Genomic DNA, 17,589 nt, shown 5'->3' on the forward strand with positions numbered 1-17,589 from the left:
AAATGAACTCTGAAATTTCTATCCTCTATTTCTGGCCCTTTGCTCATTTCCACAGACATTCAGCTGCCATTATCTAAATTTCAGATTCCATCCTCAAATCTCCTTGCTTCTTTAACCAAAAAAATGGTTAACAGCAGCAATACCTGTTTTAAATTCTATATAATTTTGTTGTGTTTGATAACACTCCTACAAAGATGCCAAAGGACTAGGTTTTTTGTTAATTGAATAATTTTTTGTTAATTGAATAATTTTACACCGTAAATGTTCGTGAAAACTAAATGTTGTTGAATAACACAGAGAATGATAAAACTGGACATTTAAAGGTTATTTTACAAAGAGTGAAGAAATGCATTTAATTCAAAAGCCATTTAGAAAAATTGCATTCTATTTACTGATTTGGCGCTTGTATTGGAATTATGTGGGAAGAATGTCACAGATAAGACTTGCCTATTAAGTCAGGGCTTTCAAGTTATCCACCTCTAAATCTACTCCTTATTAAAAGAAACAATTGGCTTCAACTAGGCATTCATTCCGCTATTTTTCGAAATCCATTTCTATTTTTTTAAGTTGCAATGTCAGCTTTGCGAGGGCTACGAAAACAAACAACTCTGCTCTGAATGCCGGGCGGTTTGTGGTTTGGTTTGTTTTTTGAAAAAAATTATAATTTTAGTTATTTTTGCAATTGGATCTTTGCATATAATTCCTTGCAATAAAACCAATCGAAAGGGTGGAGGGGGGGCAGAAACCTCGCGATGCAAGCTCGTCGTTCTGCAAAGAGATCGATTCTGGGCAGCCGGGTTTGCGCTCCAAGTCCGGCCGGGGATGGGCAGCTCATCCCCGGGGTGATCCAGGCGCTGAAATCCGAAAACAAGGAGTGTGGGGGACGATGCAACCTATACATGGTCATGCTGGAGGATGGCACCCTGCGGGAATACCCAGAGGAGGAGATCGTTGTGATGGGACCCGGCTTGCACACCCACGGCAACAAAGTGCAGATGAAATGCAGAGAGAAGGTGTGTAACTCGGCGAGAATATGGATTGGCAATGTATCCGTTTTATGCCCGGTTTTAGCCATCGTGTGCGCTCAAACGCTGCCACGCTGCCAATAAGAGGTAGATGGTCACAGCAACACCTGCAAGCACCACCCACCCGCCCGCTGAGGGTTGGGGACTGAAGCCGAGACGAGCCCTCCTGGTTCATTAGAGGCTCCGAGCCCCCGCTGGATCCTTTGTGGATCTTAGTGCTGATGGGAGGGGTGGGTAACACAACCTCAATCTGACCCCGGCCAGCGAGGTACGTGCAAAGCTTAATCGATCACGGCGTGACTTGCTGATGGCTGGACACAACCTGCCTGCTGGTGGGATTTTTCCTTTATCCTTCCCTGCAGTGACAGCGGGTCCGAGAAATCTTCATCAGCAGCATTAAAAAAAAACACACACACACAAATGTTAATATTTATTAAAGTTTTGTGCGATTGTTTGTTTGAAGTGGCGAGTGCGAAAGCAGAGTAGGTCTCAAATAGAAGTGTTTGATCATGGTTCGGGTCTGTAAAACGTGTTGCTGTTCACTTGCGCTGGGGAGCGTTGTGAAGCTGTCCGGCGCCCGCACTGACACAACACACAACTGCAGCGAACAGGAACACAAATAAATGAATGCCCAGAGGAAACCCGAGAAAAATCGCGCCAAAATTCTCTGATCGGAGAGGAAGTGTGTTTCTCTCTCTCCATGTAACATGCTGGTGTTATTGTAGATCAGCCGCAGTGTGTGTATTTGTGTGTATGCCGCCTGTTTACTAGGGCTGTTGCAATCAATCAAACCTCGACTGAATGAAAAGCTTCATTGAAAGGTTGGGTGTGGGTGTGTCGTAGTTGCCGCTGCTGACAGCACGTCCCCGACCCAACCCAGGAAGGCAGAACCAAAGATCTTCTTTGGTCAGAACAGAGCAACCCAAATAATTGGATGCGCACAACGTTCAGCCTTCGTGCATTTTCGGCCTGATCACGAGCAAAGGGCATGGGTCTAAGCCGCGCCCCTCCTGGTGTGGTCAAATTTCATGCTTTGGAGCCGTGCAGTCCAATGTCAACTGTTGCAGTCGGGAAATGCATATATGCACAAAATACTTACGTAGAAAAATATTTATAAAAGGACTCAAGGGCCGTTCGATGAGCAGGGTGCGGGGTTTGATCAATGTTAATGTGTTTCCAGTCGGATTGGCACTGAACTATGCATTTATAAACGACAGCAACAAAGGTGTATTGATAGATAAATGTTTTATGAATATCATCCTCGGGGTTTTCTCTATTTCTCTTTAATTGCATTTGTTACCAGTATTGTGATTTATTATTTAATAATCACGTGTGTTGTTTGCTTTTAATGTTCTGACACCAGAGTGTTTAAAATTACAGAATATAGGTCAGGCAAACATAAAAACGGGTCTCGATCAGGTCAGCTCGGTTCACTCATCAATTGATTAATTCTCCCATCACAGCAACCGAACGCATCCTACATAACCTCAAGGTCTTTGTCTCTGCCATTTTTAATGGATCTCTTTTATATTTATATCTGGAATTACTTGACCTTAAAATTAACATACACGTTTTATACTGAAAAGCAACTATGAAAAATAGAAGATTGTGATGTGAACGCATTGTGGCTGAATGAGTTGTATCTTTACTATGCTATGCCATGAGGGAGCACAGAGTGTTGTGCTTAAGATTCTGCAGATACTTGAAACATGCTTGAACCATTTCCAATGCATCCTCGAGGAGAGGGGATATATTTAAGTGCCAGATTCCCAGGCACAATGTCTATAAACTGGGCTTAGAGGGTAGAAAAGTAGAATCACAGAACGGAAACAGGCCCTTCAGCCCACCTTACCTATGCCGACTAAATTTGCATATTCGACTAGTTCAATTTTCCTGAATTTGGTCCATAACTCCTATAAAAAGGACTTGCTTGACACACAAAGTCTTTTACTACATAACTTTATTATATGCACTACACACACTATGCCCTAGCTGTCCGTGGTCATCACTGGAGCTAGAGAGCGAGCTGGAGGTGGGGAAGCTACAATTATACAAGAGACAATGGGGAGTGGTTAGTAGTGGTGAGGTCACTATGTTGAAGGAGCATGCACTGATCTACATCTTCTCTTGGAAACAAAAGCGACCACGGCTCATACGCTAGAATCAGACCATAAGCAGGGAACAGTTAGAATATCATGATACAGACTACTCGCACACTCCGTACCGGACAGGCGGCTTGACCAACCGCCCAGTGGCCGTTGTGGGCGGTTTGAAAGTAATGATCCCGCAGCGCGGCCGGCACCACGACCTTGTGACCCTTCACCACCACGCCGTTGTGCAGCACCAATTCGTCCCGAACCAGGAAGTAGGGCACGGCACCAGCCGGTAGGGAAGAGCGTCGGTCAGGCCAGCCACGGCGGATGACGCCCTCAAGCTGTTGCAGGGCAGGATCAGCGGCAGTGTGTTTGACCAGGGACTGCATCTGCCAAGAGGGAACAATGTTAACGTTCAGTACCATCAGGTCAGACGATTCGTATGGATGGCGGGCAACGGAAGGGAGCGGCGCACGGGACAATGTGTCGGCCATGAACATTTCCTTGCCCTTGCGGTACACAATTTCGAATGTGAAACGCTGGAGCTGCAGCATCATTCGCTGCAAACGTGAAGAGGCCACATGGATAGGCTTGTTCAAGATAGAGACCAGCGGCTGGTGGTCAGTTTCAATGGTGAAGGAGTTGCCCAGAATGTAGTCCTTGAATTTGGAGCATGCGAACACCACGGCAAGGAGCTCCTTTTCGATCTGAGCGTAGCGCTGCTCAGCAGGGGTCATGGTGCGAGAGGCATAGGAAACTGGCAGCTGCCGATCGTCATAGAGCTGCAGGCAGGCGGCACCGAGGCCGAACCGAGATGCATCGCAAGTGAGGACGATTGGCCTGTTTAGGTCAAAGAACTTGAGAGTCGGGGTGCGTGCGAGCTTGGACTTCAGGGCCACGAAAGCCGACTGGTGGTGCGGAAGCCAGACCCAGGCATTGTCCTTCTTGGTCAGCTCCCTCAGGGGGGCACTCAGTTCGCTTGAGGGAAAGTTCAATTGAGATTTGCAAGGCTCTTTTTCATATGGAGAATGGTAGATGCCTGGAATGCATTGCCAAGAGAAAGGGATAGAAGAGCAACTTACAAGAGGCATTAAGACAGACATACGAATGGACAGGGAATATAGGGATATGTGTATGTGTAGGCAGATGGGATTAGTTTAATTTGGTATCATGGCCAGCACAGGCAGGATGTGCTGCACCTTTCTACGTTTCTGTCTGTATAATGAGGAGGACCAACTGCATCCATTTCATTTGTTTCTATAAGTGTGACATTCTCAACAATCCTTGTTATGATTCCGTGCAATGACTTGATCACTGGCTACTCTTCCAAACGTAAATTAATTTTTGGTGCTTTATTTCTAAAAATTCTTCTTCTTGTTCCCTTCTTACCCACAAATCCTTGATCTCTCAGTCTTTATTGCAGTACAAAGCCATATGAAATGGCAAGACTGCCAGGAGCACAGTTCAGAGGGAGATGAATCACAAGATGATAACTTGGTTATCTTATGACCATGAGTGATATTGCGCAAGCATTGTCTTAAGTTTGGATAACTCCCTAATTGCAAATCTTATTTTCCAGCTAGCTGAAAATTATTGAAGAAATGATATAACTCAGAAAGCGATCAATTCTTCATGGAGAAAGAAATGTAAATTTAAAATATTCAGAAGTTTGTGATTTAATCTTCACAGTGCTATAATGTTGCATTCAAGTACCAATGTTAGAATGCACATAGGACAGAGTATGGCTTAATCATGTAAAGCAGCTGATTAACACTTTGTTTCTAGTAAAACAAAATAATCGTGGTAGGTTTTCTGTTGACTGCTCCTAGCATAAATTCATTTATTTTACTATGTATAATTTACTCTCTGCCTGTACTGTAAGTTTGCATTCAGTATGGTGTTGGTTGAACAGGCATGCTAATGAATACAGCATTAGACATTTTCCAAAATAAAATTTGCATGTTTAAAAGATTTCCCATTTGAAAATAATAAATTAAAAGTGAAGCAACCACCCGCTGACTTGGCAGGTGGTGGTATCTGACTTGGACAGGTTGTGGCAACTACAGCTCTGTGCTACTGGCATCTCACCCCTTTCCCCCCTCACCGACTTGATGCATTCTGACTGTATTTCCCATGTTGCACTTTGCACAGGACACTTGTCAATAAGTCACAACGTTAAAAACTGACATAGACTGTACGTTTATGTGAATACAATAAGGATGACTTTAGGAAAAAATATTCCCTATGTTTTAATGTCATATGTATATTTATTAATGTTTATTTAGTTTTTGTGCTTTATCTCCCATTGCTATCACCAATAACCTCTCTCGCTCTCTCCCTCTCTCTCTCCCTCTCTCCCTTTCTCTCTCCCTCCCTCTCTCACTCTCTCCCTCTCTCCCTCCCCCTCCCCTCCCTCTCCCTCTCCCCCTCTCTCTCTCTCTCCCCCTCTCTCTCCCTCATTCTTCCCAAACACATGCCTTCATCTTGCTCCTAATTACCGAGCAACCACTGCCATGATTAATAATGCAGACGGCTGTAAATGTTTTTGAAAATCATCATCGAGGCTGAAATTGATAGATATTTGGAGACTGAGGGTATTGGGAGATCTGGGAATCAGTTAGAAAAATGGAACCGCAGGATCAGGCTTGATGTCACTGTATGGTGGAGCAGATTTGAGGCTCCTGCATCTAATTGCATTGTCCAGGCCCTGTCCTCCATCTCTAGTTTTCCTATCCCCACAGCAAGCCAGCTGGTCAGTTTGGCTGCTGAATGAGGAAGAGAATAAAAATATTCTAGTGTGAGCTTGCTGTTAAATTCGTCAGCAGTTAGCCAGAACTCCCTGTAGATTTGGAAGCTGTGAAATTTGGAAGATTATTGCCAGCATGAAATTAGAAATCAATTCAGTTTAGGTACAGTACAGAAGGAAATTGAGTTTTACAAATATGAGTATTGAGATAAAAAGCTAACCAATTTTGCATGAGTTAACTCAGGATGTGGTCATTAGATGAAGACTTGACTGTGTTTAAGGGGCAGGGTGTTAAAGATCTCTAGGCGCTCTGGGCAATAATGAGTTGGTGTTACAGACACTATATGATGAGTCCTGATTTTGTACAGTGGAGTTGCCGAGAGAAGGAAGAGCAAATAAATTGATTTGCTCAGATGGAAATGGAAAATTCATAACAAGATTCATCAGTAACTAAAGAATGGCAAAATGATCTGTGGGTTGCCTCTAATGAATATTGCCTACAAAATCTCCACCTAAAATCATGTTGCTCATAGATCAGGAATTTTAGAATAAAACTAGACCAATTGGGACGGGTCCCTGTCACACAGGAGGGCTGGTCCCCCAACGCAATATTCCACCACACACCCATAGCCCCACTTGCGCAGGCGTGGCTGACGGGTTGCCGTTGTGCCGCAAGAGATCCCCGTTGTGACGCGTGTCACGGCAACCTTTCCCAAGTGCGCCTCCCATCCCTCTTCCAATACCCCTATCCTCCTCCATTCCCCCTCATCCCCAGCACTTCCTCCCCTCCTCTTCACCCTCCCTCTTCTTTCCCCTCTCCTCCTCCCCTCCCCCACTCCCTCCCTTCCTCACCTCTCCCTACCCTCAGTCACTCCCTCCCTCCATAACCCCTCTCCCCTCCCTACCCCCTTGACGTCATTGTGCGGTGGAACGCTGCTGTGTTTTTTGAAACTGAGTTTTGAGATCCCATTGTGATGTCATTGTGAGGTGGAACACTGCTGAGGGGCAGACAATATGTAAATGAGATCCCTTGTGATGTCATTGTGGGGTGGAACACTGCTGAGGGTGATGTCATTGTGGGGTGGAACACTGCTTAACATCAAAATTTTGTTTTGTTCGTGAATAACGTAAAATAAGGCATCATTCTGAACAAATCTTATTTTTGGCACATCATAGGACAATGGTGAGTAAGGTGGTGCAAAAATTGTAGCGCTATCGTGTTCCGTTTTTGCGCAAATATACGTACGTACAAATCGGCAAACAAACAAACAAGATGAGAGTTTTAATAATATATTAGACCAAGTGGGACCTGTTGGGTCCCCGTCACACGGGAGGCCTGGTCCCCGAACGCAACCCGTTCCCCCAATGCAATATTCGACCATTCATAGCCCCCACTAGCTACCATGTACCGTTTTGCCGTAGTTCAGGGATCACATTCACACGCATAAAAATATATAGATAGATAGATAGATGGCGATACTGTAAAGTGACACGTGACAATTACCATGTTCACAACAACACCTTACCTGGTATTTAGTGCCTTCAGTGTGTTGAAATAATCAAAGCTGCCTTACAGTCGAGTTATGAAACATTTTAGATGCAGATCCATAGCAGAATATATTGAGATTAAAAGTTTGATGAAGGAATTGAATATAACGGAAAACCTTCAGGAGTATTTAAGAGGAAATTAAAACTTTCAAGTTTGACCAAAAACATTGACAATTGGTGGAGAAATCAAAATTAGGATGAACACAAGGACACAATTTGAGGAGTGCTGTCACCTTCAAGGGTCAGAGAGCCATTGACTCTTACAGCAGAGAAACAGGCCTTTCTGCCTACTCTGTCCATTCTGCCCATCAACTCCCGATCTATCATAATCCTATTTTCCAGCAGCACCCAGCCTGTATTCTTCCAAGCTGTTGCACTTCAAATGTTAATTTAAGTGTTGTGAGAGCAGCTGCCTCCACATCCTTCAAATCGCCAGATTTAATTCATTTCCCCCCCCCAATTTGCAAATGCCAAATTTGAGATTGACAATAATGGTCGTGATACTAAAGTGGATCATGTTGTAGATGGCAAAGATGGTTGTCAAAAAATGCGCAAGATCGTGATCAGTTGGGCAGGTGAAACATCACTAGTCCATGTTCTCCAGAGATGTTGCCTGAGCCGCTGACTTACTCCAGCACTTTGTGTCCTTTTATGTAAACCTGCATCTGCAATTCCTTGTTTTTCCACTCTTCAAATGTTTGCTTAGGAGCTGGGAGAATTTCTTGACAGCAACATTAGCATGATGAAATTCACCTGAATGCTTTGTAAATCACGCTGTGTGCAATTTTTAAGTCTTTATTTGTCCCTTTTCTATTGAATGCAGCAAGTTTCCATTGTAATTTATTTTAACTCAAGCTGCTAGAAAACAATTACTTTGCCATTTGTTAAACATAACAACAAGAATTGCTAGTACTGCAGATGTAGTCATTTGTCAGTATTTCTTTTGCTTATCAACCTGTCATCACTTTCTGTCATCCATAATCATATGAAACTGGTAAAAATCCTTTTGGGAGCTGCAGGGTGTCTGACATTTTTACAGTGAATGGTAAACTTTAAAATAAGCAAAAAAAAAGAATTCACAACAAAGTAAGCACCTAGTTGTGTTAATTTGAATAAAATCTTCACTAAAACGCTTTACGCTACATGATGTAAGAAGCACTGACGCAATTTCTACATTTACATAACAAAATAATAATAAAGAAAACTTGGAGTGATATTGGTGGGGAGAAAAATAATGGCCTATGAGAATATTTGTGTTCTGTAAACAATGTCATAGAGCTATAAAGTCGTAGAGTCATACAGCATGGAAACATGCCCAACTTGCCCATGCCGGCCAACATGTCCCATCTACACTAGTCCCACCCGCCTGCATTTGGCCCATATCCCATAAATCCTGTCGTCTCCATGTACCTGTCTAAATGTTTCTTAACACCATGTTTCTTAACGTCTTAATGTCATGTGATAAAATCTTCTGGTATGCCTGAGAGGGCAGACGTGGTCCTGGTTTAATATCTCACCGAAAGACGGGAGCTCTTAGGATGTAATGCTCCCTCAACAATTCAAAGTATCAAACCAAATTATGACACGAGTCCCTGGAGTGGTATCTCAACCCACAACGACTGATTCATAGGCAAGTATACTACTTCCTGAGCCACAGTCAATCTTATTTAACGTTACAATCATTGAGCAAGTGGTTCCCTATTTTTAAGGATGTCAGTTAGCTTGACCTTGCAATCAGCCTTCAGGTATTCTGCTCCTGGTTTCAAATTGCATTATTATCAATTGTTCATTTGAGGAGAGAATAAGATCTACATTGAAAAATACTTAACTGAGATTTTTCATTTAAATAAATGCTATTGTAGCAGATTGTACAGCAGGCATGAGATTAGTAGGAACTTATGCATGTTTCTTGTTGATTTGGTGAAGCTGGGGTTCATGCACCCAGGGTGAGTCAATACTCTTGGGTCTGCCCACCAGTGAGAGATGGTCTGATCCAAGGAGTTGGCAGCTGGGATAGATCAGTCATGACCATATTGAATGACGGGGTAGGCTGGGGTGGCTATGTGGCTTACTGCTCCTATTTTCTCTTTTTTTTGATACACTCGCTTCAGGGAAAGCTGGTGCCAGTAATTATTAAAGATATTTATTGCCATTGTCCTTTATAGCTTTACAAAAATAAAATTTAGGTCAACATTAAGGTAAAATGATTAAAAACAAAAAGTACTGGGTGTGTATGAAGGAACTGCAGATGCTGGTTTATACCTAAGATAGACACAAAATGCTCTAGTATCTCATCAGGACAGAAATGTCTCAATTCAAAATGTCATTCATTCCTTCTTTCCAGAGATGCTGCCTGTCTCCATGAGTTACTCCAGCATTTTGTGTCTATAAAAAGTACTGGATATTTGTAAGGCAAAGATGTCAGTTGTAATAATAATAATAATAAATTTTATTTAATGGGCGCCTTTCATACATCTCAAGGACACCTTACATAGTAAAAACATATAATCGGAATAAAACAAGTAATTAAAGACATCACAGTGACACAAATTAAAAACAGAATTCAATCCAAAAACAGAAAATCAAAAACACAGTGTGAAAAGAGAGCAGCGGCAGCCAAAGCGCGCCAGCGTCCACTCTCTCTTCACGGCAGCCATCTTGGACACAGACCTACAGGACTACAATTAGACAAAAAAATCATCCCCCCACTGTGGGTAGCACTGTGGAGGAAGGCACAATGTCCAGTCCCCACCCCATGTTCACCCCAAAGTCAGGCCTATTGAGGCCACCGCAATTGCATGTACGGAGGCCCGATGTCCCTGGCCGTTCTCACCGGGTGGTCTTGCCCCGGCGTCGGGAGAGTCCTTTCGGCGGCTGGGCCACTTGGAACGGCCGCTTCCTGGTTGGAGCCCGCGGCTGCCGAAGCCGACAAGGCCGCGCCGGTTTGGCGCTCCCAGGCTCCAGATGAAAAAGTCGGCGCCCGCTCTCCGCACTGCCGCCTTGCCGCCTCTACGCATGCCGTCTCTCCGCACGCCGCCTCTCCGCTCCGCAGCCCGGAGATGTTGCTCACGGCGGTCCAGCTCGCCAGAGCTCCAGCGCGGCGACCCAGGCAAGGCATCGCCCGCTCCGCTCCGCTCCGCTCCAGCGCTCCAATGCTGTGCCGCCACCCAGGCCGAGGTGCTGGGTGGTTCCCGCCAAGAAACGGCGCTCCAAGCCCGCTGGTAGGCCACGAGGACGGGTCGACGGGCAGCCCGGAAAAAAGGCTGCCACACCGACCAGGTAGGGACCTATAAATAAAGTAACACCTACCCCCCACATTAAAAGACCATATCCCCTACAAACAAAAAAACAGGACTCACTAGATGCCTCTGCGCATTGTAGAGTTGTAGTGAGTTGTAGATGCCTCTACAACTCACAGTTGTAGAGGCATCTTACCAAGTGGAGTGCCTCATTGATAGTATTAGGTTTCCTACTGTTGTACCTTGCTTCAAGAACTTAGAGTAAGCTTGTTGAATTGCATATGATAGGAAGGTCGGTTAAATCGAGGCGTATGCATTGGACTCACGATGCCTTCAGATAGTAGAAACAAATGGATAAACGCTGACACATGAACATTATTAATTCCAAACTTGTAAGATTGAAAATTAATTGGTGCTTTATACATAGTTCAAGCAAAGTGGAAATAAGTGAAGCTGGTAAGAATCCAGGATCAATAATAGTCAGCCTTAAATATATGTCTGTCTGCAATAAACAATGGAAATAGAAGCCTGAATTACAGGGCTCAGAGTGACAGATGCTGAAACGATATGGTACCGCAGTTAGATTGCTCCTTGAGTGTTTTGTGCAATTTCACCATCGATATATGAGAACATTTCCAGCATTTAAGGTACTCAACAGCAGAGTCTAGAGTCTGATCCCTGGCATTCATGAATTGAGCTACAGGGAAAACAGTTTATTTAGCCTTGACAGAAGATTCTGGCAGTCACAGTATGTAAGGGAAGCCAGGTACAGTTTTATTGAATATTAAAAGATAGAAGGAGCACAGACTGAAATTGTGCTGAAAACAATTTAGGTCACTCTTCAAGAAGAAGTTGCTCGTGCAGCATAACCAAAACTTGGAATGGTTCCCCATTTATAGCAATGAAACAAAATCCTCAAATCTTCATTGGATATAGAGTTTGATGGATTAATGTAAAATGTAAGTTTTTTCAGGCTTTCTGACAAATGCTTGGTTTGTACTTTTATGAAGAGACTGATTTATTCGATTGTAACTTGGATGACTGCATCTCTCTTATTGAGTGAATGGAAGTAAGGAAGTAATTGTCTTTTAGTAAAGAGAGTGGCAATAAATAGTGACAGAAGCTTAAGCAGATGATAAGATCATAAGGAATCTATTTTTAAAAACCCGATTAGCATTCACTGTTCATCCATTACAGGAATCTGTCACAAACGCATTGAGAAAGTTGATGCTATGCTGAGAATTCATTGTTTTACAAAGTCGAAGTTTCCTGTCTAGTGTCAATTAAATATTATTTCTCTTGACTGCATTTCCTCAGTATCCTAAGAAGTAGAGGCATTCGTGTGCCTCCTTGGCTGTCGCTTTAGTGTGGTTGGTCTATGATAGGTGGTTGGTAATATTAACGTCAAGGAACTTGAAGTTCTCAAACATTTTACACAGTTGATGCTGCCTGGGGTATGAACACCACTCTGCTTCCCTGAGATCGATAGCCAGCTCCTTCGTTTTGCTGACATTGAGGGAGTCCTGAAATAATATTATTAATTTCTCTATCTCCTTCCTGTGCTCCATCTAGTCATTGTTCGTGATCCGGCCCACTGTTGTGGTGTCACACACACACACATTTACATAAGTTATAGGAGTAGAATTAGGCCGTTCAGCCTATCGAGTCTACTCCACCATTTAATCATGGCAGATCTCTTCCACTTAATCTCATTTTCCTGCCTTCTCCCCATAACCCTTGACACCCATTCTGATCAAGAACTTATCTATCTCTGCCTTAAAATTATCCACTGACTTGGCCTCCACAGTCCTCTGTGGCAAAGTGTTCCACAGATTAACCACCCTCTGACTGAAGAATTTCCTCCTCACCTTTTTAAAAGAGTGCCCTTTAATTCTGAGGCTATGACCTCTGGTCCTAGACTCTCCCACCAGTGGAAACATCCTTTCCATATCCATTCTATCCATGCCTTTCATTATTCTGTAAGCTTAAATGAGGTCCCCCCTCAACCTTCTAAACTCCAGCGAATAGAGGCCCAGTGCTGTCAAAAGCTCATAATATGCTAACCCACTCATCTGCAGTACAGTAGACAGTGAATTCCAGAGATAGGGACATTGCTTTCTGGTACCGACTACCGCCAGCAGAACTCCAGGTGTGTTGCAAAGTCTGATGATTAATAAAACTAATTTAGTTGTAAAACTGCTCATGTGGTAGATGGAAACTCACCATAGGCAATGCTTGCTGCAGATAACCAGTGTTTGTGTTGCACTTGTACTCAAAAAAAATCCAGCTGCTAAATAGTGTTAGGCCTCATTAGATCTGTGCAAAGACAGACTCTATCTCTTTTTTACTAGTTCCTGAGATGTTGCTACTGTTACTGTTCATCCCTTATTGTAGTTGAGAATGTGTGTTGAACCGGCATCCGAACCAGAGAAGTCCCAATGGATCCATTAGAAATAATAATATATGTCTATAAATCTCCAAGATTAAACCAGAAGAAATCTGCAAGAAATCAGTTGTTTCCTCTCTTTATGGATTTTTACAAAATGTGACATTTGCCAGAGGGTAAATGTACATATGTGCATGTGTCATGAAATTGGTCATGGAGAGTTCAAACGCCATTTTATAATGACAAAAATTTATGTTATATAATATATATTTTTGCAGCTGTGGTGGAGATATGTCGCTTTAGATCACAAATGTAAATGTTGTTAAATAAGCAGAGCCGCCAGGTCAGTGATGGTTTCATTTATGTCAAGGGATTTGTGCAGGATCATCCTACAAAGACTTGTGGAGAAACTAACCCTGCTGGGCCTCAACACCACCCTGTGTCACTGGATCTTGGACTTTCTGACAGAGAGACCGCAGTCAGTCCGTGTTGGCAAGAACACTTCAGGCTCGATCACGCTGAGCACCGGCTCCCCTCAAGGCTGTGTGCTCAGCCTGCTGTTGTTCACATTGCTCACACATGACTGTGCTGCCAGATTCAGGGACAATAAGATCATAAAATTCGCGGATGACACAACAGTGGTGGGACTCATCAGCGGAGATGACGAGTCAATGTACAGGGAGGAAGTGGAACAACTAGTGGACTGGTGCGGCAAAAACAATCTAGAATTAAATGTCGACAAAACGAAGGAGATGGTTGTCGACTTCAGGAGGGCGCAGCCAAAGCATACACCCCTCAACATCAGTGGCACTGCAGTGGAGAGAGTGGAGAGCATAAAGTTCCTCGGTGTGCAAATTACAGACAGCCTCACCTGGTCCAGGTACACCACTGGGACCGTCAAACGGGCCCATCAGCGACTGCACTTCCTGAGGAAACTAAAACAGGCCTCACTCCCCACCAACATCCTCAGGACTTTCTACAGGGGTACGGTGGAGTCTTTACTCACGTACTGCATAAATACGTGGTACTCCACCTGCAACTGCTCGGACAGGAAGGCTCTGCAGAGGGTAGTGAGGGGAGCAGAGAGGATCATTGGCGTCTCCCTACCCTCGGTACAAGAACTGTTCCAGAGCCGCTGTCTGAAAAAAGCTCAGAGAATTGCTAAGGACAAACTGCACCCCCTCCACATACACCTGGATCTCCTGCCATCAGGCAAGAGATATCGAAGCATCAAAGCCCGGACTACAAGACTGCTAAACAGCTTCCTACCACAGGCTGTGAGGCTGCTAAACAGTCACTCTGTACTCACAGTCACTTGATTCTGCGGCTGACACGGACACTTTAATAACTGGCACTGGTCACTCAAATCAGCTGCCCCGGACATTTTTATGATTGGTTTATTGTATTTTAACGTTGTGTTTTACCTGCTTTTAACTATTTATTTATACTGTTCCATCAGGGACTGGATTGTTTTTAGTGTTATTATGTGTGAAACGTTTTAAATTTCATGTGCGATGCTCCGCTATTCCCTGGGAAACGTCTTTTCATTTTGCACTGTACAACTGTTGCTTGCAAGATGACAATAAAGGTTGATTTGATTTGATGATGTCAGTTTAATAAATCTTCAGGCAGTTTTGTGATAAAAAGCATGTAATTTTTAAGTAAGTTTGCTCCCATTATTTCACATGTGGACCTTGAACCACAGATTTTGCAGGTGGGGCCTTCCTCAGCTGGAAGTCAGATAGTGTAGAAAGAGCATCTTTGTGACCATTTGCGCACTAATGATTATGATGTGGACAAGCTGTACCATAAAGGGCCTGTCCCACTGCGGCGACCTAATTGGCGAGTTTAGAAGAGTTTAGGAGAGTTTGAAAAAGTATCGTTAAAGACCTCCTTCGACTATGTAGAAGGCCTCCTTCGATTTCCTTCGACTAGCTTCGGGAAAATTGGACACCGAATAGTGGAGAGTGAAGAAGACCTCCTTCGACCTCCTTCAACTATGTTGAAGACTATCTACGACTACCTTCGACTACCTTTGATTACCTTCGATTACCCTCGATTACCTATGGATAACATGCCGACCTACTACGACCTACTTCGACTAAACCTACGAGTAAAAAAAATATTGATTTTTTTCCATGGTGACCTTTTTTTACTCATTTTTACGCATGTTTCAACATGTTGAAAAATACACCGCGACCTAGCTGAGGCCTCGAGTACGCGGGGACTACCCTCGAGCATGAAGGAGAGTTACAAAGACCTCCTAAGACCTCGTGTCGACCATGCTGCAAGTATGAGTCGAGGGCAAACTCTTCTGAACTCTTGGATTAGGTCGCCGCAGTGGGAGAGCCCCTTTACTCTAGTGTATGCATGATTCTTGATGCCTACTTATAGTTAGCATTGCAATTTCTTTGCATTGTCATATATACCGGCATTACCCAGTCCATTGTGGGTATTGACTTACCCACCATCAAAGGGATCTACAGGAGGTTGCTCAAAAAGGCAGCTAATATCATCAAGGACCCATACTATCCTGGCCACACTCTCATATCGCTCCTACAATACGATACAATACGATAGAACTTTATTTATCCCAGGAGGGAAATTGATCTGCCAACAGTCATAAAACACAAGATACATGAAATATGAAATTAAAGTGAAGAGTGGAAAGGATTGGGGTTGTGCAAAGATGGGAGGGGGGAGGAGAGTCAGTCTACCCCACGACAGAAGGGGGAGGAATTGTAAAGTTTGATAGCCACAGGGAAGAAGGATCTCCGGTGGCATTCTGCACTGCATCTTGGTGGAACCTGTCTATTACTGAAGGTACTCCTCAGTTTGAGTAGTCTGTCATGGAGGGGGTGAGCTACATTGTCCAGGATGCTCCGCAGTTTGAGGAGCATCTTCCCCTCCACGACCACCTCCCATGAATCCAACTCCGCCCCCAGGACGGAGCCAGCCTTCGTGGAGAGTTTGTTAATCCTATTGGCATCCGTGGCCTTCGCCAGCACATGATAGCAAAGAACATGGCACTGGCTACCACCGATTTGTAGAACATCTGCAGCAGTACCATCGGGAAGAAGGCACGGAGGCCCAAGAACCATGACCTCCAGGTTCAAGAATAACTTTTTCCCAGCAATCATCAGGCTCTTTAACATAGAATAGGTGCAGGAGAAGGCCATTCGGCCCATCGAGCCAGCACCGCCATTCATTGTTATCATGGCTGATCGTCCCTTATCAATAACCCGTGCCTGCCTTCTCCCCATATCCCTTGACTCCACTAGCCCCTAGAGCTCTATCTAACTCTCTCTTAAATCCATCCGTTGATTTGGCCTCCACTGCCCTCTGTGGCAGGAAGTTCCACAAATTCACAACTCTGGGTGAAAAAGTTTTTTCTCACCTCAGTCTTAAATGACCTCCCCTTTATTCTAAAACTGTGGCCCCTGGTTCTGGACTCGCCCAACATTGGGAACATTTTTCCTGTATCTAGCTTGTCCAGCCATTTAACACTCAGTCAGAAGAAGGGACCCAACGCGAAACGTCACTTATCCATGTTCTTCAGAGATGCTGCTTGACCCGCTGAGTTACTCCAGCACTTGTGTCTTTTTTTTGTAAACCAGCATCTGCAGTTCCTTGTTTTTATTAGACACAAGTCTACCTTAGTAAATATGATCTACAATGGATTTTAGATTAGTTTAGTTTAGTGATACAGCGCGGAAACAGGCCCTTCAGCCCACCAAGTCCGCACTGACCAGCGATCCCCGCACATTAACACAAGCCTGCACACACTAGGGACAATTTACACTTATACCAAGTACACAAACCCAAGCCAATTAACCTACAAACCTGTACGTCTTTGGAGTGTGGGAGGAAACTGAAGATCTCGGAGTCACGGGGAGAACGTTCAAACTGCGTACAGATAGCACCCGTAATCGGGATCGAATATGGGTCTCTGGCGCTGCAAGCGCTGTAAGGCAGCAACTCTACCGTTGCGCCACTGTACCACCCTATGTGTTTTGGTTGCATTACATATTTTGGTTTTGCACTATTATGGTCTGGTTAGCTGGTATTACTGATTACTAATAACCATATAACCATATAACAATTACAGCACGGAAACAGGCCATCTCGGCCCTACAAGTCCGTGCCAAACAACTTTTTTCCCTTAGTCCCACCTGCCTGCACTCATACCATAACCCTCCATTCCCTTCTCATCCATATGCCTATCCAATTTATTTTTAAATGATACCAACGAACCTGCCGCCACCACTTCCACTGGAAGCTCATTCCACACCGCTACCACTCTCTGAGTAAAGAAGTTCCCCCTCATGTTACCCCTAAACTTCTGTCCCTTAATTCTGAAGTCATGTCCTCTTGTTTGAATCTTCCCTATTCTCAAAGGGAAAAGCTTGATCACATCAACTCTGTCTATCCCTCTCATCATTTTAAAGACCTCTATCAAGTCCCCCCTTAACCTTCTGCGCTCCAGAGAATAAAGACCTAACTTATTCAACCTATCTCTGTAACTTAGTTGTTGAAACCCAGGCAACATTCT

General features: G+C 44.0%; 1 protein-coding gene across 1 annotated transcript in view; it reads left to right on the forward strand.

Moving 5' to 3' along the window:
• Positions 1-599: 599 nt before the first annotated feature.
• The window catches only part of znf704 (zinc finger protein 704), a 144,911-nt gene continuing 127,921 nt past the window's right edge, over positions 600-17,589 (forward strand). Inside the window, exon 1 of the mRNA XM_033019230.1 lies at positions 600-1,013. Within this exon, the coding sequence (XP_032875121.1) occupies positions 753-1,013 (261 nt within the window). The 5' untranslated portion in view covers positions 600-752. The remainder of the gene's footprint in view (positions 1,014-17,589) is intronic.

This window comes from Amblyraja radiata, chromosome 4, assembly GCF_010909765.2.
Source record: "Amblyraja radiata isolate CabotCenter1 chromosome 4, sAmbRad1.1.pri, whole genome shotgun sequence".
Classification (NCBI taxonomy): domain Eukaryota; kingdom Metazoa; phylum Chordata; class Chondrichthyes; order Rajiformes; family Rajidae; genus Amblyraja; species Amblyraja radiata.